The 17,254-nt window shown below is 43.2% G+C and overlaps 1 protein-coding gene across 1 annotated transcript in view; it reads left to right on the plus strand.

Annotated features, from left to right (window-relative positions):
• The window catches only part of LOC100661859 (anosmin-1), a 156,276-nt gene that overhangs the window by 125,007 nt on the left and 14,015 nt on the right, over positions 1-17,254 (plus strand). The window contains exons 9-10 of the mRNA XM_010600200.3: positions 7,398-7,544; positions 15,996-16,090. Coding sequence (XP_010598502.2) covers positions 7,398-7,544; positions 15,996-16,090 — 242 coding nt within the window. The remainder of the gene's footprint in view (positions 1-7,397; positions 7,545-15,995; positions 16,091-17,254) is intronic.

Below are 17,254 nucleotides of genomic sequence, written 5' to 3' on the forward strand. Positions count from 1 at the left end.
CTGAAACTAATAGAAGAGTTTGGCAGAGTCTCAGGTTATAAAATAAACATCCAAAAATCACTTGGATTCCTCTACATCAACAAAAAGAACACCGAAGAGGAAATCACCAAATCAATACCATTCACAGTAGCCCCCAAGAAGATAAAATACTTAGGAATAAATCTTACCAAGGATGTAAAAGACCTATACAAAGAAAACTACAAAGCTCTACTACAAGAAATTCAAAAGGACATACTTAAGTGGAAAAACATACCTTGCTCATGGATAGGAAGACTTAACATAGTAAAAATGTCTATTCTACCAAAAGCCATCTATACATATAACGCACTTCCGATCCAAATTCCAATGTCATATTTTAAGGGGATAGAGAAACAAATCACCAATTTCATATGGAAGGGAAAGAAGCCTCGGATAAGCAAAGCATTACTGAAAAAGAAGAAGAAAGTGAGAGGCCTCACTCTACCTGATTTCAGAAGCTATTATACAGCCACGGTAGTCAAAACAGCCTGGTACTGGTACAACAACAGGCACATAGACCAATGGAACAGAATTGAGAACCCAGATATAAATCCATCCACGTATGAGCAGCTGATAATTGACAAAGGACCAGAGTCAGTTAATTGGGGAAAAGATAGTCTTTTTAACAAATGGTGCTGGCGTAACTGGATATCCATTTGCAAAAGAATGAAACAGGACCCATACCTCACACCATGCACAAAAACTAACTCCAAGTGGATCAAAGACCTAAACATAAAGACTAAAAGGATAAAGATCATGGAAGAAAAAATAGGGACAACCCTAGAAGCCCTAATACAGGGCATAAACAGAATACAAAACATTACCAAAAATGATGAAGAGAAACCCGATAACTGGGAGCTCCTAAAAATGAAACATCTGTGCTCATCTAAAGACTTCTCCAAAAGAGTAAAAAGACCACCTACAGACTGGGAAAGAATTTTCAGCTATGACATCTCAGACCAGCGCCTGATCTCTAAAATCTACATGATTCTGTCAAAACTCTACCACAAAAAGACAAACAACCCAATCAAGAAGTGGGCAAAGGATATGAACACATATTTCACTAAAGAAGATATTCAGGCAGCCAACAGGTACATGAGAAAATGCTCTTGATCATTAGAAATGCAAATTAAAACTACGATGAGATTCCATCTCACTCCAACAAGGCTGGCATTAATCCAAAAAACACAAAATAATAAATGTTGGAGAGGCTGCGGAGAGATTGGGACTCTTATACACTGCTGGTGGGAATGTAAAATGGTACAACCACTTTGGAAATCTATCTGGCATTTTCTTAAAAAGTTAGAAATAGAACTACCATACAACCCAAAAATCCCACTCCTCGGAATATACCCTAGAGATACAAGAGCCTTCATACAAACAGATATATGCACACCCATGTTTATTGCAGCTCTGTTTACAATAGCAAAAAGCTGGAAGCAACCAAGGTGTCCATCAACGGATGAATGGGTAAATAAATTGTGGTATATTCACACAATGGAATACTACGCATCGATAAAGAACAGTGACGAATCTCTGAAACATTTCATAACATGGAGGAATCTGGAAGGCATTATGCTGAGCGAAATTAGTCAGAGGCAAAGGACAAGTATTGTATAAGACCACTATTATAAGATCTTGAGAAATAGTACAAACTGAGAAGAACACATACTTTTGTGGTTACGAGGGGGGGAGGGAGGGAAGGAGGGAGGGAGAGGGTTTTTTATTGATTAATCAGTAGATAAGAACTGCTTTGGGTGAAGGGAAAGACAACACTCAATACATGGAAGGTCAGCTCAATTGGACTGGACCAAAAGCAAAGAAGTTTCCGGGATAAAATGAATGCTTCAAAGGTCAGCGGAGCAGGGGCGGGGGTCTGGGGAACATGGTTTGAGGGGACTTCTAAGTCAATTGGCAAAATCTATTATGAAAACATTCTGCATCCCACTTTGAAATGTGGCATCTGGGGTCTTAAATGCTAACAAGTGGCCATCTAAGATGCATCAATTGGTCTCAACCCACCTGGAGCAAAGGAAAATGAAGAACACCAAGGTCACACGACAACTAGGAGCCCGAGAGACAGAAAGGGCCACATGAACCAGAGACCTGCATCATCCTGAGACCAGAAGAACTAGTTGGTGCCCGGCCACAATCTATGACTGCCCTGACAGGGAACACAACAGAGAACCCCTGAGGGAGCAGGAGATCAGTGGGATGCAGACCCCAAATTCTCATAAAAAGAACATACTTAATGGTCTGACTGAGACTAGAGGAATCCCGGCGGTCATGGTCCCCAAACCTTCTGTCAGCACAGGACAGGAACCATCCCCGAAGACAACTCATCAGACATGAAAGGGACTGGTCAGCGGGTGGGAGAGAGATGCTGATGAAGAGTGAGCTAATTATATCAGGTGGACACTGGAGAGTGTGTTGGCAGCTCTTGTCTGGAGGGGGGATGGGAGGGTAGAGAGAGAGGGAAGCTGGCAAAATTGTCACGAAAGGAGAGACTGAAAGGGCTGACTCAATAGGGGAAGAGCAGGTGGGAGTACGGAGTAAGATGTATGTAAACTTATATGTGACAGACTGATTAGATTTGTAAACGTTGACTTGAAGCTTAATAAAAGTTAATAAAAAAAAAAAAAAGCTTGTATGGGATATAGTGGAAACCCCAGTGGCACAGTGGTTAAGAGCTACAGCTGCTAACCAAAACGGCCGCAGTTCAAATCCACCAGGCACTCCTTGGAAACTATGGGGCAGTTCTACTCTGTCCTATAGGGTCCCTATGAGTTGGAATCGACTCAATGGCAAGCTTCTCCTTCTTCTAGTGGGATATAGTACCCCATTGCCGTCAAGCAATTCCGACTCATAGCGACCCTATAGGCCAGAGTAGAACTGTCCCATAGGGTTTCCAAGGCTGTAGTCTTTACAGAAGCAGACTGCCACATCTTTCTCCCACAGAGCAGCTGGTGGATTCGAACCACCGACTTTTCATTTAGCAGCCGAGTGCTTATCCACTGTGCCACCAGGGCTCCTATGGGATACAGTAGGAAGACAGGATTCACAAAGAGGTTAAACATAGAGTTCAAACTTCTATCTTGGTTATTGTCTTAGCTCTGTAGTGCTGCCGTGACAGAAATACAACATGTGGTAGCTTTAGAACAGAGAATTATTTTCTCACAGTCCTGGAGGCTGAAGTCCAAATCAGGATCTTGACTGTGCCAGTTCCCTCAGTGAACCTCTCTCTCCGAGTGTCTGGTGCCTGCTGGCGATCCTTGGCATTCCTTTGCTTGTAGACGGGTCCTCACATGGCATCTTCCTCTCCCCCCAGCCCCCTGTGTGTGTCTCTGTGTCTGTTTTGCTCTTTTAATAACTCAGAACTTGGATTCAGATTGGACCTCACCACCCTCGTTCACTTTAGCTCAGGACATTAGGTCTAGGACCCACCGCATACTGGTCTGTCCTCATTAATACAACAAAAGAAAACCCCTATTTCTAAAGAGGAGCATATTTATAGGCACAGCAGCCAAGATTTCAACACACATTTTGGGGGGCACAATTCAGTCCACAACAGTTATCCACTGGCAACTTCTCAATACCAAAGAAACAAACAAACCCCAAACCCGTTGCTGTCGAGTCAATTCCTACTCATAGTGACCCTATAGGACAGGGTAGAACTGCCCCATAGGGTTTCCAAGGAGCAACTGGTGGATCCACACTGCTGACCTTTTGGTTTGCAGCCGTAGCTCTTAACCACTATGCCACTAAGGCTCTGACTTCTCGATAGCACATATTATTTAAGACATTCGAAACATAAATGACTTTGTGAAAATCCTAAGTCCTAATTAGTTATTTAAAATGACTTTGCTAATAACCAGGAATATTCTTTAACTCCATGGTGGTATCAAAAAAGTGAAGGGTTTTGGCCAGGAGCCCTGTAATTTTCCTATGTCCTACCCTGCCTACTTTTCTGGACTCTTACCGGGCTATCGGTCTGGGCATTCTGTAGGGTGTAGTGCCTTTCATAAAATATTAGCTTAATAAGCATTTTTCATTTGTTTAGACATTTATTTAAACTCCTTAAATTAAAATACTCTAAATATGGACGTGATTAATAAGTACCCAAGACTTTTTCCACCAGTTTGTCGTACTCTGGTGGCTTGTGTGTGGCTGTGATGCTGGAAGCTATGCCACCAGTATTTCAAATACCAGCAAGGTCACCTGTGGTGGGCAGATTTCAGCAGAGCTTCCAGACTAAGACAGACTAGGAAGAAAGGCCTGGCCATCACTTTTAAAAATTAGCCAGTGAAAACCCTATGGATCACAACAGAACACTGTCTGATACAGTGCTGGAAGATGAAGCCCTCTAGGGTGGAAGGCAGCAACACACTCAGTCATGCTGGCGATGGTGAGGATGTGTGGGACCAGGCAGTGTTTCATCCTGGTGTACCTTGGGTCACCACGAGTTGGAGTCAACTTGAAGGCAACTGACCACAAGAAGCCCTTTTCGTTACGTCTTCTGAATAAATCAATTAATGAACACACCAGTACGAGCCAAAATAGACAGTTGATGTGGTTTTTTTTGGGGGGAGGGGGGCCCTAGCTTCCCTTTATTGTTGCTGTCTGATCCCCCAGATTGAGAGTTCACCCTTGTTCACCTTCCTCTTTCTCCCTTCTTCCCACCTGCTCAGGAATGTGACTCTCACTCTAAGCCTTATTAGAAATCTCGTTGTAACCTTTATTGGAAAACTTTTGATATCTCACTTGCTATCAGGACATTGTCAGTAGGGCTGAATCTCTTCACCTAGAGCTGTTTTGGTTAGAGGTGCAACGGTTAAACGCTTGGCTGCTAACTGAAAGGTGGGCTGTTCGAACCTACCCAGTGGCTCCACAGGAGGAAGACCTGGCCATCTACTTCGGTAAAGATCACAGCCTAGGAAACCCCACAGGGCAGTTCTACTCTGTCACATGGGGTCGCTATGAGTCAAAATTAGTTTGGCAGCACACAACAACAACAACATTTGGGCTGTTTGGAATTCAGAAAGAAGGAAACAAAGGAAGAGCAAGTTAAAGAAAAAATGCGTTCAAGATTGGAACAATACAGGAGCACCGAAGAGAGGTGTGTTTCGGATCACCTTGAGAGACGTTCGCCAAGGAGCTATTCCAGGCACTCATGGGGAGCTTGGAAGGCTGAAGGAGCTTGCACCAGGCAGAAAGAAGGCGTGCTGGTGCCTTCCCACATCAGGGAATCAGAAATATAAACATACAGTTGAGCCCGACTCACTCTAGGGATAAGTTGTAGTTTGTGGCACAAACAGGAGATGATGCCGCTAAATTCCAACAGAAAACAGAAAATAAATCTAGAGCCAGATCATGACCCTCCGGAGACAGAGACACACTAAGAAGTGGTCAAGGAGGGAAAGTTTAAATTGCCCAGTTCAGAGAAACAGTTCGTCATGTCTTGTTTTATAGCAGCGCACCTCTATCTCCCATTGGATATGGGAGTCCTGGGGCTTGGGGTCATTCTTGTTAGTTGCCGTTGAGTCAGCTTCGACCCATGGTGACCCTGTGTATAACAGAACAAAACGTTTCCTGGTCCCACGCCATCCTCCCAGTCATTGCTGTGCTTGAGCCCATTGTCGCAGCCACTGTGTCCATCTATCTCGTTGAGGGTCTTCCTCTTTTCTGCTGACCCTCTACTTTACGAAGCATAATGTCATTCTCCAGTGACTGGTCCCTCCTGAAAACATGTCCAAAGTAAGGGGGATGAAGTCTCATCATCCTCGGTTCTAAGAAACATTCTAGCTGTACTTTCTCCAGGACAGATTTGTTTTTCTGGCAGCCCATGGTGTATTCAGTACTCTTCGCCAACACTGTAATGCATTCTTCTTCACTTTTATATTGTCCTTGCTTTGTAATGAGTGTATACGGAATGCATTTTTAAATAGATAATAGGAATAAAAAGTTAATGTTACAAAAACAAAAAAACCCAAACCCGTTGTGGTCGAGTCCATTCCGACTCATAGCGACCCTATAGGACAGAGTAGAACTGCCCCATACGGTTTCCAAGGAGTGCCTGGTGGATTTGAACTGTGGACCTTTTGGTTAGCAGCTGTGGCACTTAACCACTACGCCACCAGGGTTTCCAGTGTTAAAAAAGCAGACAGTAATGAGCGCACACATGTATTCTCATCTTGTCTTTCCTAATGTGCCCTGGTTTCTCCATAGAGCACCATCTCATATTGAAACAATTTTACCACGTACTCCCTACAGCTCATTCATCAGAAGTCTGTCAGCACTTGTTCCAGGAACAGACAGCAGGAGTTTGTCAGGCTCATATGATTCCTTCCGTCCCCGACTACGCTCCTATTGCACCGTGGACATGGCTTCCATTTTGTGGTAGAGTTTTCTATAGACATGTCTTTTGTTATCTCCAGAGCCCCTCAAGTAGAAAAGCGTTATATGCCCAGCATGTAGCTCAGTGCTGGTACTGAGGGAGCTAGCAAAGAGTTGCCATTGAGTCGATTCTGACTCACAGTGACCCCATGCGTGTCCGAGTAGAACTGTGCTCCCTGGGGTTTTCAACGCTTCATTTGTTAGAAGTAGGTCACCAGGCCTTTCTCCAGAGGCACCTCTGGGTGGACTTGAACCTCCAACCTTTTGGTTAGCAGCGGAACGTGTTAAGCATTTGCACCGCCCAGTCACTAAAGGTTTACAGAAGGAATGACTGAGTGAATGAATGTGTCCTTGTAGCTTATTTCTCATTCTAATGTGTTGTCGACAGTGCTTTCCATTCCATTTGCTGAGTATTTTATTATTTTACTTTAATATCTGTCAGACTTTTGGATGTCTGCGACTAATTTCCGCAGTGTGTAGACTGGTTATTGAGGGCTGTGACTGAAGCTGGCATTTAACCATTGTTGATTCAATTTGGACCCCTTGCCACCAATTTGATAAAGTTGGACTTGATGGATGATGTATTGATGCGTAATGTCAGCATTTCTGTGAAAAGTTATCCGTTGTTTCCATTAAACGGTCATTTAATATTATTTATTTTATACCCTTCATAACTGCATAAAATGTTGTATTAAGACAGTTTTCCCCCTAACTGCCCTAACTTTGTTACTTTAGTTAGAGCATCCTTCAAGCATGGGTGAATACCTATTGATTACCAACTTAAATTCTGGGATGACGGGTATTTTCAGGCATTTATTTCAGTGTATTATGAAGATGGGTCATCACCAGGGGCCTGGAAAAATCTGGAGTTACATCATATTTTACTTTAAAAAACTGGCACTGGTGTGAAATAATAAAATGAAATTAAGTTCAGTGGGATCATTTTCACAAGTAAGTTAGAATGCTGTACTTTGAATTTGTTGTAGAGGAAACCCTTGGGAAAAGTAGAAAGGATGTGATTCAAATCAAGACCCCTTTTCAAAGAAGACGACCCACTCGGCTCCTGGAAATCGGGGCTCCCTTCTACCAGGACAACCAGCTGCAGGTCAAGGTCTACTGGAAGAAGACTGAAGGTGGGTAAGCTGCTCTCGGGCTGTGCTGGAGATGGCACAGTGACACGAAGGCTCTTGTGAACAGGGACGTGTCAGGCCACAGCGCTGGTATTAAAGCATCGCTGAACAAAACCCTTAAATACCTCTTTTTAAAATGTCTTATTGTTCTGATATCTGAAGGGGTCGATGTTGATTCCTGGGAGTTTCTGTGCAGTTTTGAAATCCGCCAACGAGTTCTTTCCTTATGGAGCGTGTGAGTCATTTGTCAGTTTGATGTGTTGCGAGAATCTTCTCCTGCTTTAAGGCACTCTCCCCTTTTTTACTTTCTAAATCGCCCTTAATTACAGAGAGGATCACTTCATCAGTTTGTTTGCTTCTGTCTACTGCTCTTGGTGTCTTGTGTAACGAATCTTTGCTCACACAAAGGCCACAGAGATACTCTCCTTTTTTACGTTTTAGAAGCTTTATCATTTTACATCTCCCTGTCTTTGACTGGGAAACCCTGGTGGTGCAGTGGTTAAGAGCTACAGCTGCTAACCAAAAGGTTGGCAGTTTGAATCCACCAGATGCTTCTGGGAAATTGTGCAGCCCTACTCTGTCCTGTAGGGTCACTATGAGTCGGAATCCACTCGATGGCTTTTTTGGTCTTTGACTGACTTTCACTTAGAGTTCAGTTTTCTGTATGGGCCAGTGTACGAGGTCAGTGTTCTTTTAGTTTTATCTCTGCTGATTTCAAGTAACCCAGCATCTTTTATTTAAAAGTGATCCCTTCCCCAAAACTCTGTTACCACTTTTGCCTTAATTAAATCAAATATATATATATGTAGATTTGTGTATATATATTACATATATAAATGTATGTATGTATGTGTATATATACATAGAGAGAGAGAGACAGAAGTTAATTTTCAAACTTTCTATAGTGTCATTTGGCTGTTTTTCACCTTGGTGCAAATACCTCATTGTCTTAACTACTATGACTTTGTTAATATTCTTGATATTAGGTTGTGAAAGTACTCCAATTTTTATCTTCTTCTTCACGATTGTCTGGGCTCTTCGTGACCCTTTGCGTTTTTATATGAATATTTGGATGAATCCGTTGTTTTCCACAAAAATCTGCCGGCATCTTTATTGAATCGCAGCAAATCTCTACGTCAGTGGTTAGAGAATTCACGTCTAAAAATCCTGAGCCTTCCAAGCCACAGATGTGATATATTCCTTTGTTTATTCAGGTTTTAAAACATTCTCTCAATAATGTTGTATATTGCGAAGAGGCTGTAAGACCTTGTATTATTATTCCAAGGTATTTGTGTTTATTTCGATCCTATTGTATACGGCGTAATGTTTCTCAATTTCATTGTCTAATTTTTGTTGCTTGTACATGTGTTGTTGCTGGGCGCCGTTGAACTGATTCGGACTCACAGTGGCCTCATATGACAGAGTAGAGCGGCCTCACAGCATACGGTTTCCTTGGCTGTAATCTTCGCCGGGGCACGTGACCAGGTCTTTCTCCCACGGAGCCACTGGGTGGATTTGAATCGCCAACCTTTCAGTTAGTAGCTGAGCACTTAATCATTACGCCACAGGGTTCTTTGCTTGTACGAACGATACATTTTATATTTATATGTTGACTGTGAATCCAACAATATTGTTATACAGGAAAACCTGAAAAAGCCAGAACACGTGTAAGGCAGAAACCTGGCAGAGAAGGAAAACCTAACTATTTTCCTCTAGTAGGGAGTGATGATAGAAAAGTTGTAAGACTGCCCCTGTCAGAGGTGGAAAACTTGCAAGACCTGGAAAAATAAGGCAGTCCCGTCGAGTTCGGCTCTCACAGGTTTCTCTGTCATTATCGAGGCAATAACATTTTATCTGATGATTCTTTCGCAGTTTCCTTATAAAACCAATCACGTAGTCTGTGAATGATGACAATTTTATATTCTTCTTCCCAGACTTTTAGCATTTTACCTCTTCCTCAGGCCTTAATGCCGGCTAAGGCTTTTAGTCTTCTGTTGACTAACGATGGTGATAGCAGGTGTGATGTTTATGGTCAGGTGTTTGGAGGCATCCCTTATTGGAATAATAAATTCCCCGTAGGGTCGCTATGAGTCGGAATCAGCTCGACGACGATGGGTTTTACAGTGCAAAGCACTCATTTCCGTGTCAGAGATTTCCGCCGTGCCCAGTGTTAGGCGATTTCTGGTGGCTCGCACAGACGCTTACTTTCGGGTCCAGGCGCCCCAGCAGTCCCCCTTTATCCGTGGTTTCACTTTCTGCAGTTTCACTTACCCACGGTCCACCGTGGTTTGGAAATGTTAACCGAGTGCTGAGCGTGATGGAATCGCAGGCTGTCCGTCCCACTCCGTCATTCACACGACTGTTATTCAGTATAATGTTTTAATTGTTCTATTTTATTATTAGTTACTGTTGTTAATCTCTTACAGTGCTTAATTTATAATTCAGCTTTATCATACGTATGTATGTATAGGACCAATCATAGTATCTACAGGATTCAATACTATCCTTGGTTTCAGGCATTCATGGGAGGTCTTAGAATGTATCTCCCTCGGATAAGGGGGGGTCTGCTGTACTGAGAACAATTCAAAGAGCCCTTTTCCTTAAATTAAGTCCATCTGTTACTCTCCTCACTTTAAATTGGAGAGCTTCATTCACATACAAAACACAGTGGAGCTCCTCATGGTACAATGCGAGGCAGAAGGGATTGTCCAATGTTTTGGGAAGTCCAAAGCAAAAAGAGTTGGTAAGCATGTGTTCCAAATTATTCCACATTTTCCCCTTTCAGAAACCTTCTATGCTGTTACCATGTGAGCTATGGAATCCCAAACCAAAGCTTTCCCAGACATTTATGGAACATGTTCCCATTCAGAACTATCACGGGTAGAAAAGGAGACGCCTTTAGAATTGACACACAGTTCTGACTCGCTTACTTTGGACATGTCATCAGAAAAGACCAATCCCTAGAGAAGGACATCACGTTTAATAAAGTAGAGGGTCAGCAAAAATGAGGGAAAGCCTGAATTAGATGGATTGACACAATAGCTGTGCCAAGCGACTCAAGCATACCAATGATCAAGAAGATGGTGCACACCAGGTAGCCTTTCATTCGGTTAAACCATAAGGTCACCATGAGTTGGCATAAATTTGATGGCATCTGTCAACAACACTACTTAGTATATGAATGCTGTATACGATGTAAATATGAACTCAATTTCTGTTATTAAAAAGGACCTCTTAGCTGGATTTTCTGGCCCTTTCTATTTCTGTGAAGTCAGAAATTATATATTCTGTATATAACTAAGTAGGCCCATCTCCAGTGGTTTTCAGCTCCTTCACACATGTATCTGAATGTTCTTGAATTATAACCTATTTTCACCAGTGATGCACTAAGTTGAAAACCAAAAAGGATTGAATGCTTGTGACAAATAAGGTTAGAAAAGAATTATGTTTGCTAATCAAGACCAAATTGTAAACAGAAATTGGTTCTTAAATGTCAAGTTTAAGAATGTTGGTTTTGGATTTGGAGTGAAGAATCTAAAAGCACAACTATATTGATTTCCCTCAGAGTTTCCCAACAAGAGAGCTTCAAGTTTTGTATTATTTATTAGGAGGTAGTATGTCGTTTCATAGGGAGATAAATTAAACATCAGGTATTAGCCCTTCTCAGCTTAATCGTATGGTAGTTGGGTTGGCTGTGCTGTATAAAGACGAATCCTCTAGAAGGGAAGAAATGTTGTCAATATTGAATTTGTAGAAGAACGACTGTTTTCTTGAAAGCAGTATTTATTTCACTTAGCTCATTTTATTAATCTGTAATTTTATTATTCCACTGACACTAGGTAATTTTTACTGTGTGATAATTGAATTCACAATTGATGGTTTTAGTCTTTCTGGATTTAGACTTAGTGCTTTGATTCCGTAAGCATGAAAAATGCGCTCAGACTGAAAGAAAACCTTCATCATTCTTAACTGTACTTTTAATAGAAGCGCCTTGTGTCTAAAAAAAAAAAAAAGTCTAGAAGACAGTAATTCCTACTTTAATTGTATGAGCGAGAAAGTCCTGTCACATCACATTTTTACAAATATCAAGAGAACAAGGAATTGATCCAGGAGAAGCCGTCATTCAACTAATATTTATTGAACACCTACTATATGCTAGAGGTCCTGGGTGGTGAAAGCAGCTCGTGGTCGACCCTAACTCAAAGGCTGGTGGTTCGAACCCATCCAGAGGCACTGGGAAAGAAAGGCCTGGTGATCTACTTCTGTCAAGATCACAGCCAGGAAGAAACCTATGGGTCACTTCTACTCTCTAACACATAAATAATTGGAATTGACCTGATGGCAACAGTGTTTTGGGTTTTTTTTGCTGTGTGCTGGACACCATTTCAGGTGCTAGGAGCCCTGGTGGCACAGCAGTAAGAGCACAGCTGCTAACCAAAAGGCTGGCGGTTTGAACCCACCAACCACTCCTTGGAAACATTATGGGGCAGTTCTACTCTGTCCTTTAGGGTTGCTATGAGTCGGAATCAACTCGACAGCAGTGGGTTAATTCAGGTGCTATAGATACTGCAAAGAACCAAACACAAAAATCCCTGTCCTAATGGGATTTGCTTTCTCTGATGTCTTTCAAAATGTATTTTCCCCCTCTGCATGACAACCTTCAATTCTTTGTTACGGCAACTGTTGTTCTGGGGAGCCTAGGATGGCCGCTATTTCTCAGAGCCGTAATGTCAGTAACCCCATCATTCCTGATCATTAGACTTTTGGGATTTTAGGAATTCACATGTAATTAATGATTTTGGAACCCTTCCTTTATGGCTGCCCCTGAGTTTGAAGGCTGGCAGACAAGATTTTTTTCAAACTTGGGTTCAGCGTGCTAAATAACTCTGGTTCTCCCGTTTCACAAAGCCCAGCTTCGTCGTATATTGTATGTCATTTCGCCTTCATTTCTCCATTTTTTCTAAAAGTTGCCAGTCACTTCCCCATGGACTTTGTATACTCACTGTCTAAGGATTAAAATTCAACACCCAAAAGGAAGACTGGCTGTTAAAGCCCCCAAATTCTTAGCAATTCAACACCTGTACAGACCTGGCCAGGCAGAGCTGTGTGGAGGCAACTAAGCGGAGGGCCTCTCCGTCGTCCTGAAAGCTTGGTCTGTTGTTCATCTGCTCTCATAGCCTGGTGGTGTGGCCATCGCGTTCAAGCACACCCCTGCAGATGGCTGGAAAGTCATCTCCCCATATGAGGGGTTGCTAAGAGTAATGACTAAAACCCAAGGAGGCTGTCACCTAATTGAAACACAATACTTAAGACTAAGTGAGTTAGTTAAGGGACAATCAAAATGCTACTGGGGGGCAGTGTGGCTCAGTGGTAGAGTTCTCAGCTTCCAAGTGGGAGACCCTGGTTCAATTCCCAGCCAGTGCACCTCAAGCACAACTGCCACCCGTAAGTCAGTGGAGTCTTGCATGTTGCTGTGAGTCTGAACAGGTTTCAACGTATCGTCCAGACTAAGATGAACTAGGAAGAAAGGCCTGGCAACCTGCTTTCAAAAATCAGCCAGTGAAAACCCTACAGATCACGACTGTCCAGCCCCCAACCGGTCGTGGGGATGGCACAGGACAGGGCAGTGTTTTGTTCACGGGGTCGCCGCGATTTGGGGGCTGACTGGACGGTAGCCTCACTAGCCACCCGTAGTTAATTAAATTTAAATTTGAATTAACTAAACTTAAATAAAATTAAGAATTTGGTTGCTGTATTGTACTCGCGGCATTTGAAGTGCTTCATGGGCCCACGTGACTGGTACTGAGCACACTGAACGTTCTGCTCATCAAAGAGAGTTCTGTTGGACAGTGCTGGCCTCAGACACCCTCCCCTGACAGCTGCACGACTCACACCCACCGCCAATCTGCTTTCGGGTCTTTCCTCAAAAGCCCAAAAGCCGGCCTCCCTGCGTGACACACTGACCACCTTATTTAGAACTGTAACTCTTCTTCAGTCTGTCCTGTCCCCCTTACCTGTGGTATTTATCCATAGCCTTATTATCTTCTCACATATCCTTTATTTTATGGGTTTTGTTATCCGCTTGGCCCTATGAGTATGTAAGATTCATGAGGGCACCGTCTCCCGTGTGGTTATTTCGCCACTGGTCCTCCAGCGGTGCCGTCTGCTGAATGAATGAATAAAGACTCACTCATTAACCGGCTTCACACTGATGCATAATGTATAACTCTTAAGAAAAATTCCTTGATCTCGGCTGTGTGAAAGTTAAAAACCCTTCGTAAGTGATTTCTCTTTTAACTAAAGGTTGTTTGTGCCCTCTTTATATCTGTTGGTTTTCTCCAATTTAAAGTTCTTTTCTGGTTCCAAAGTACTCAAAGCAGGTTCCCACAAGATCAACCCAATTCCATCAAAGAGTTCCCCGTCCCTGAAGGCCCCCATCAAACACTTGGCATGAACGCCTAGGACAAGATGTTAATCACCAGGAAAAGCGGTGCAGTTTCACACCCTGTGGCCAGACTTGGTTGGCTAGTAAATCCAAGGCTGTCAAAACCTCCCTCCCACACTTCATTTTGTCTTTTTTTTTTAATTTTATTGTTCAAAATATAGAAATGTACAGAAAATACGCTGCTCCACCCGGGAGTGAAAATGTTTAAAGGGTCAACATTCCTGCTCATCCTTGACAGCACCAAGTTATCTTTCAATGATAATAGTAAAAAAGAAAAAAGCCAAACCCGTTGCCAGCGACCCTATAGGACAGGGTAGAGCTGCCCCATAGGGTTTCCAAGGAGCGCCTGGTAGATTCGAACTGCCAACCTTTTGGTTAGCAGCCAAGTTCTTAACCACTGAGCCACCAGGGCTCCATAGCGTTCAAATATATGGAAATACAATGGTGGGCTTATGTGGGGGGGGGAGGGAAAGTCCACATCCCATATCATCTGATGAGGGAATTTTGTTACGGCAATGTTTAACAGGGGACAGAGATGAATACCCATTTTTCAAGTTTGAGGAAAACTTTTTTCTTCTCGTGTGGACTCAGTAGCTTTTCTCACATCTTTATCAATTAACACAGGATCCAGGGACTTCTGATGACTCTTTCTTATAACATAGAAGCTAAGCGAGTTACTGCTAAGCGTTGCCCTTTCTTGTAGGGGCTTTTTGTTGTTCTCGGCTGCCGATGAGTCGGCCCCCAACTTAGGACGACCCCACGCACAACAGAATGAGATGCCGCACAGTCCTGCCATGCCCATGACTGCTGGGATTTGGGCCACGGTGGTCCACAGGGTGTTCACTGTCTAATTTTCAGAAGGAGATCACCAGGCCTTTCCTCCTGGCCCATCTTAGTCTGGAAGCTCTGCTGAAACCTGTTCAGCATCCTAGCAGCACACAAGTCTCCACGGACAGACGGGTGGTGGCTGGGCATGAGGCGAACTGGTGGGGAGTCACACGCGGGTCTCCTGGATGGAAGGCGAGAATTCTACCGTTGAACCACCAGTGCGTCCATAGGGGCATTAAAAGCATGGCTAAGTTATTCTCAATACATCTTTGGAATCATTTTGGTATTACTTTACTAATTATCTTTTTTTTTTACTTCACCACTGTTTTTCCTTTGGCGTTGTAAGACTTGTTCCCCTTGCTTTATTCTCAAGTCCAATACACAAGGCCCTACCACCATGAACGGAGCCCACCATGAACGGACCCCACTGTGAATGGACCACACAGGTGGATAAAGGATATCCACTCACAGTGGGGTTTTGAGTTGGGGCTCACTGCCTTATGTTATCTGGCTCAGTTGGTTTACACGATTGTGGGGCTGGCAGGTCCAAAGTGTGTTGGTCAGGTGATAGGCTGGAGACGTTAACAGTCTAGTGTCCACCATCTCTAGGTCAGACGGGGTGCTGGAAATGCCAGCAGAATGTCTCTTTACAGTCTTAAGGCAGAATCCTTCTCCCTCAGCAAACTCAGTAGTGGTTTTTAAGGTCTTCAGCTGATTGGATCAGGCTCACCCCCGCTGTGGCGGGTAGTTTGCTTTACTGGAAGTCAGCTGATGTAAAGTTTAATCACGTGTAAACACCTGAGTAGCAATATCTAGACTAACACTTGACCAAACAACTGGGTGCCTTTGCCTGGCCAAATTGACATATAAAACTGGCCATCACAGTTCTTAACGCCTAAACGCAAAACCTGCGTATCTCATCTGGCTCAACACGATCCGCTCCCATACAGGTTACAGCCAAGAAAACCCTGTGGAGCAGCTCTGCCCTGTACCACGTGGGCTCGCCGTCAGTCAGAATCGACCTGAGGGCAGTGGGTTTCATTTTGGTTTGTTACATAGTTTTCGATCACCTGTAGAATGTTGTTTTCTCCCTTCCCATTCTCTCAAGTTTTAAGAACACTGCACTACATGGAATGCGACTTCTGGATTGTTCTTTTTGTTTGTGTGTTTTGATATTGTAGATCCCAGCATCAGCCGCTACCATGTGCAGTGGTTCCCAGAGTTATGTTCCCACAACGAAACAGCCACCCCTGAGAAGTCATCTGGCACGACCCATGTAAGTAGGAGATTGGGCTGTTTGACTCTAAGAGGACTCTAGACTCACTTTATCTTGGTATATCATTGGACAGAGGTTGTAAATAGTGGCTATTGCAAAGGGGCGAGTCGTTCTCACAAGTTAGATGATAGATAGATATGATATATAGATAGATGTTGTTAGGTGCTGTCGAGTCAGCTCCGACTCATAGTGACCCTGTGCATAACAGAACGGAACACTGCCTGGTCCTGTGCCTTCCTCACAATCATTGTTAGGCTTGAGCTCATTGTTGCAGCCACTGTGTCAACCACCTCGTTGAGGGTCTTCCTTTTTTCCGCTGACCCTGTACTTTACCAAGCATGATGTCCTTCTCCAGGGACTGGTGCCTCCTGATAGTATGTCCAAAGTGCGTGAGATGAAGTCTTGCCATCCTTACTTCTAAGGAGCACTCTGGCTGTATTTCTTCCAAGACAAGCTTGTTCATTCTTCTGGCAGTCCATGACATATTCAATATTCTTTGCCAAACCATACTTAAAAGTTATCAATTTTTTGTCTTGTCTTCCTTATTCATTGTCCAGCTTTTGCATGCATATGAGGCAATTGAAAATACCGTGCATGGCTTGGTTCAGGCGCACCTTAGTCCTCAAAGTGACATCTTTGCTTTCTAATACTATAGAGAGGTGTTTTGCAGCAGATTTACCCAATGCAATGCGTTGTTTGATTTCTTGACTGCTGCTTCCATGAGCGTTGATTATGAATCCAAGTAAAATGAAATCCTTGACAACTTCAATCTTTTCTCCGTTTTTCATGAGTTTCTTTATTGGCCCAGTTGTAAGGATTTTTATTTTCTTTATGTTGAGGTGTAATCCACACTGAAGGCTGTGGTCTTTAATCTTCTTCAGTAAGTGCTTCAAGTCCTCTTCAGTTTTGGCAAGCAAGGTTGTGTCATCTGCATAATGTATATCGTTAATGAGTCTTCCTCCAATCCTGGTGCCCATTCTTCTTCTTCTAGTCCAGCTTCTCGGATTATTTGTTTAGCATACAGTTTGAATAACTATGGTGAAAGGGTACATCCTTGAAGCACACCTTTCCTGATTTTAAACCACACAGTATCCCTCGTTCTGTTTGAATGACTGCCTCTTGGTCTTTGTACACGTTCTGCATGAGCACAGTGAAGTGTTCTGG

This window comes from Loxodonta africana, chromosome Y, assembly GCF_030014295.1.
Source record: "Loxodonta africana isolate mLoxAfr1 chromosome Y, mLoxAfr1.hap2, whole genome shotgun sequence".
NCBI lineage: Eukaryota > Metazoa > Chordata > Mammalia > Proboscidea > Elephantidae > Loxodonta > Loxodonta africana.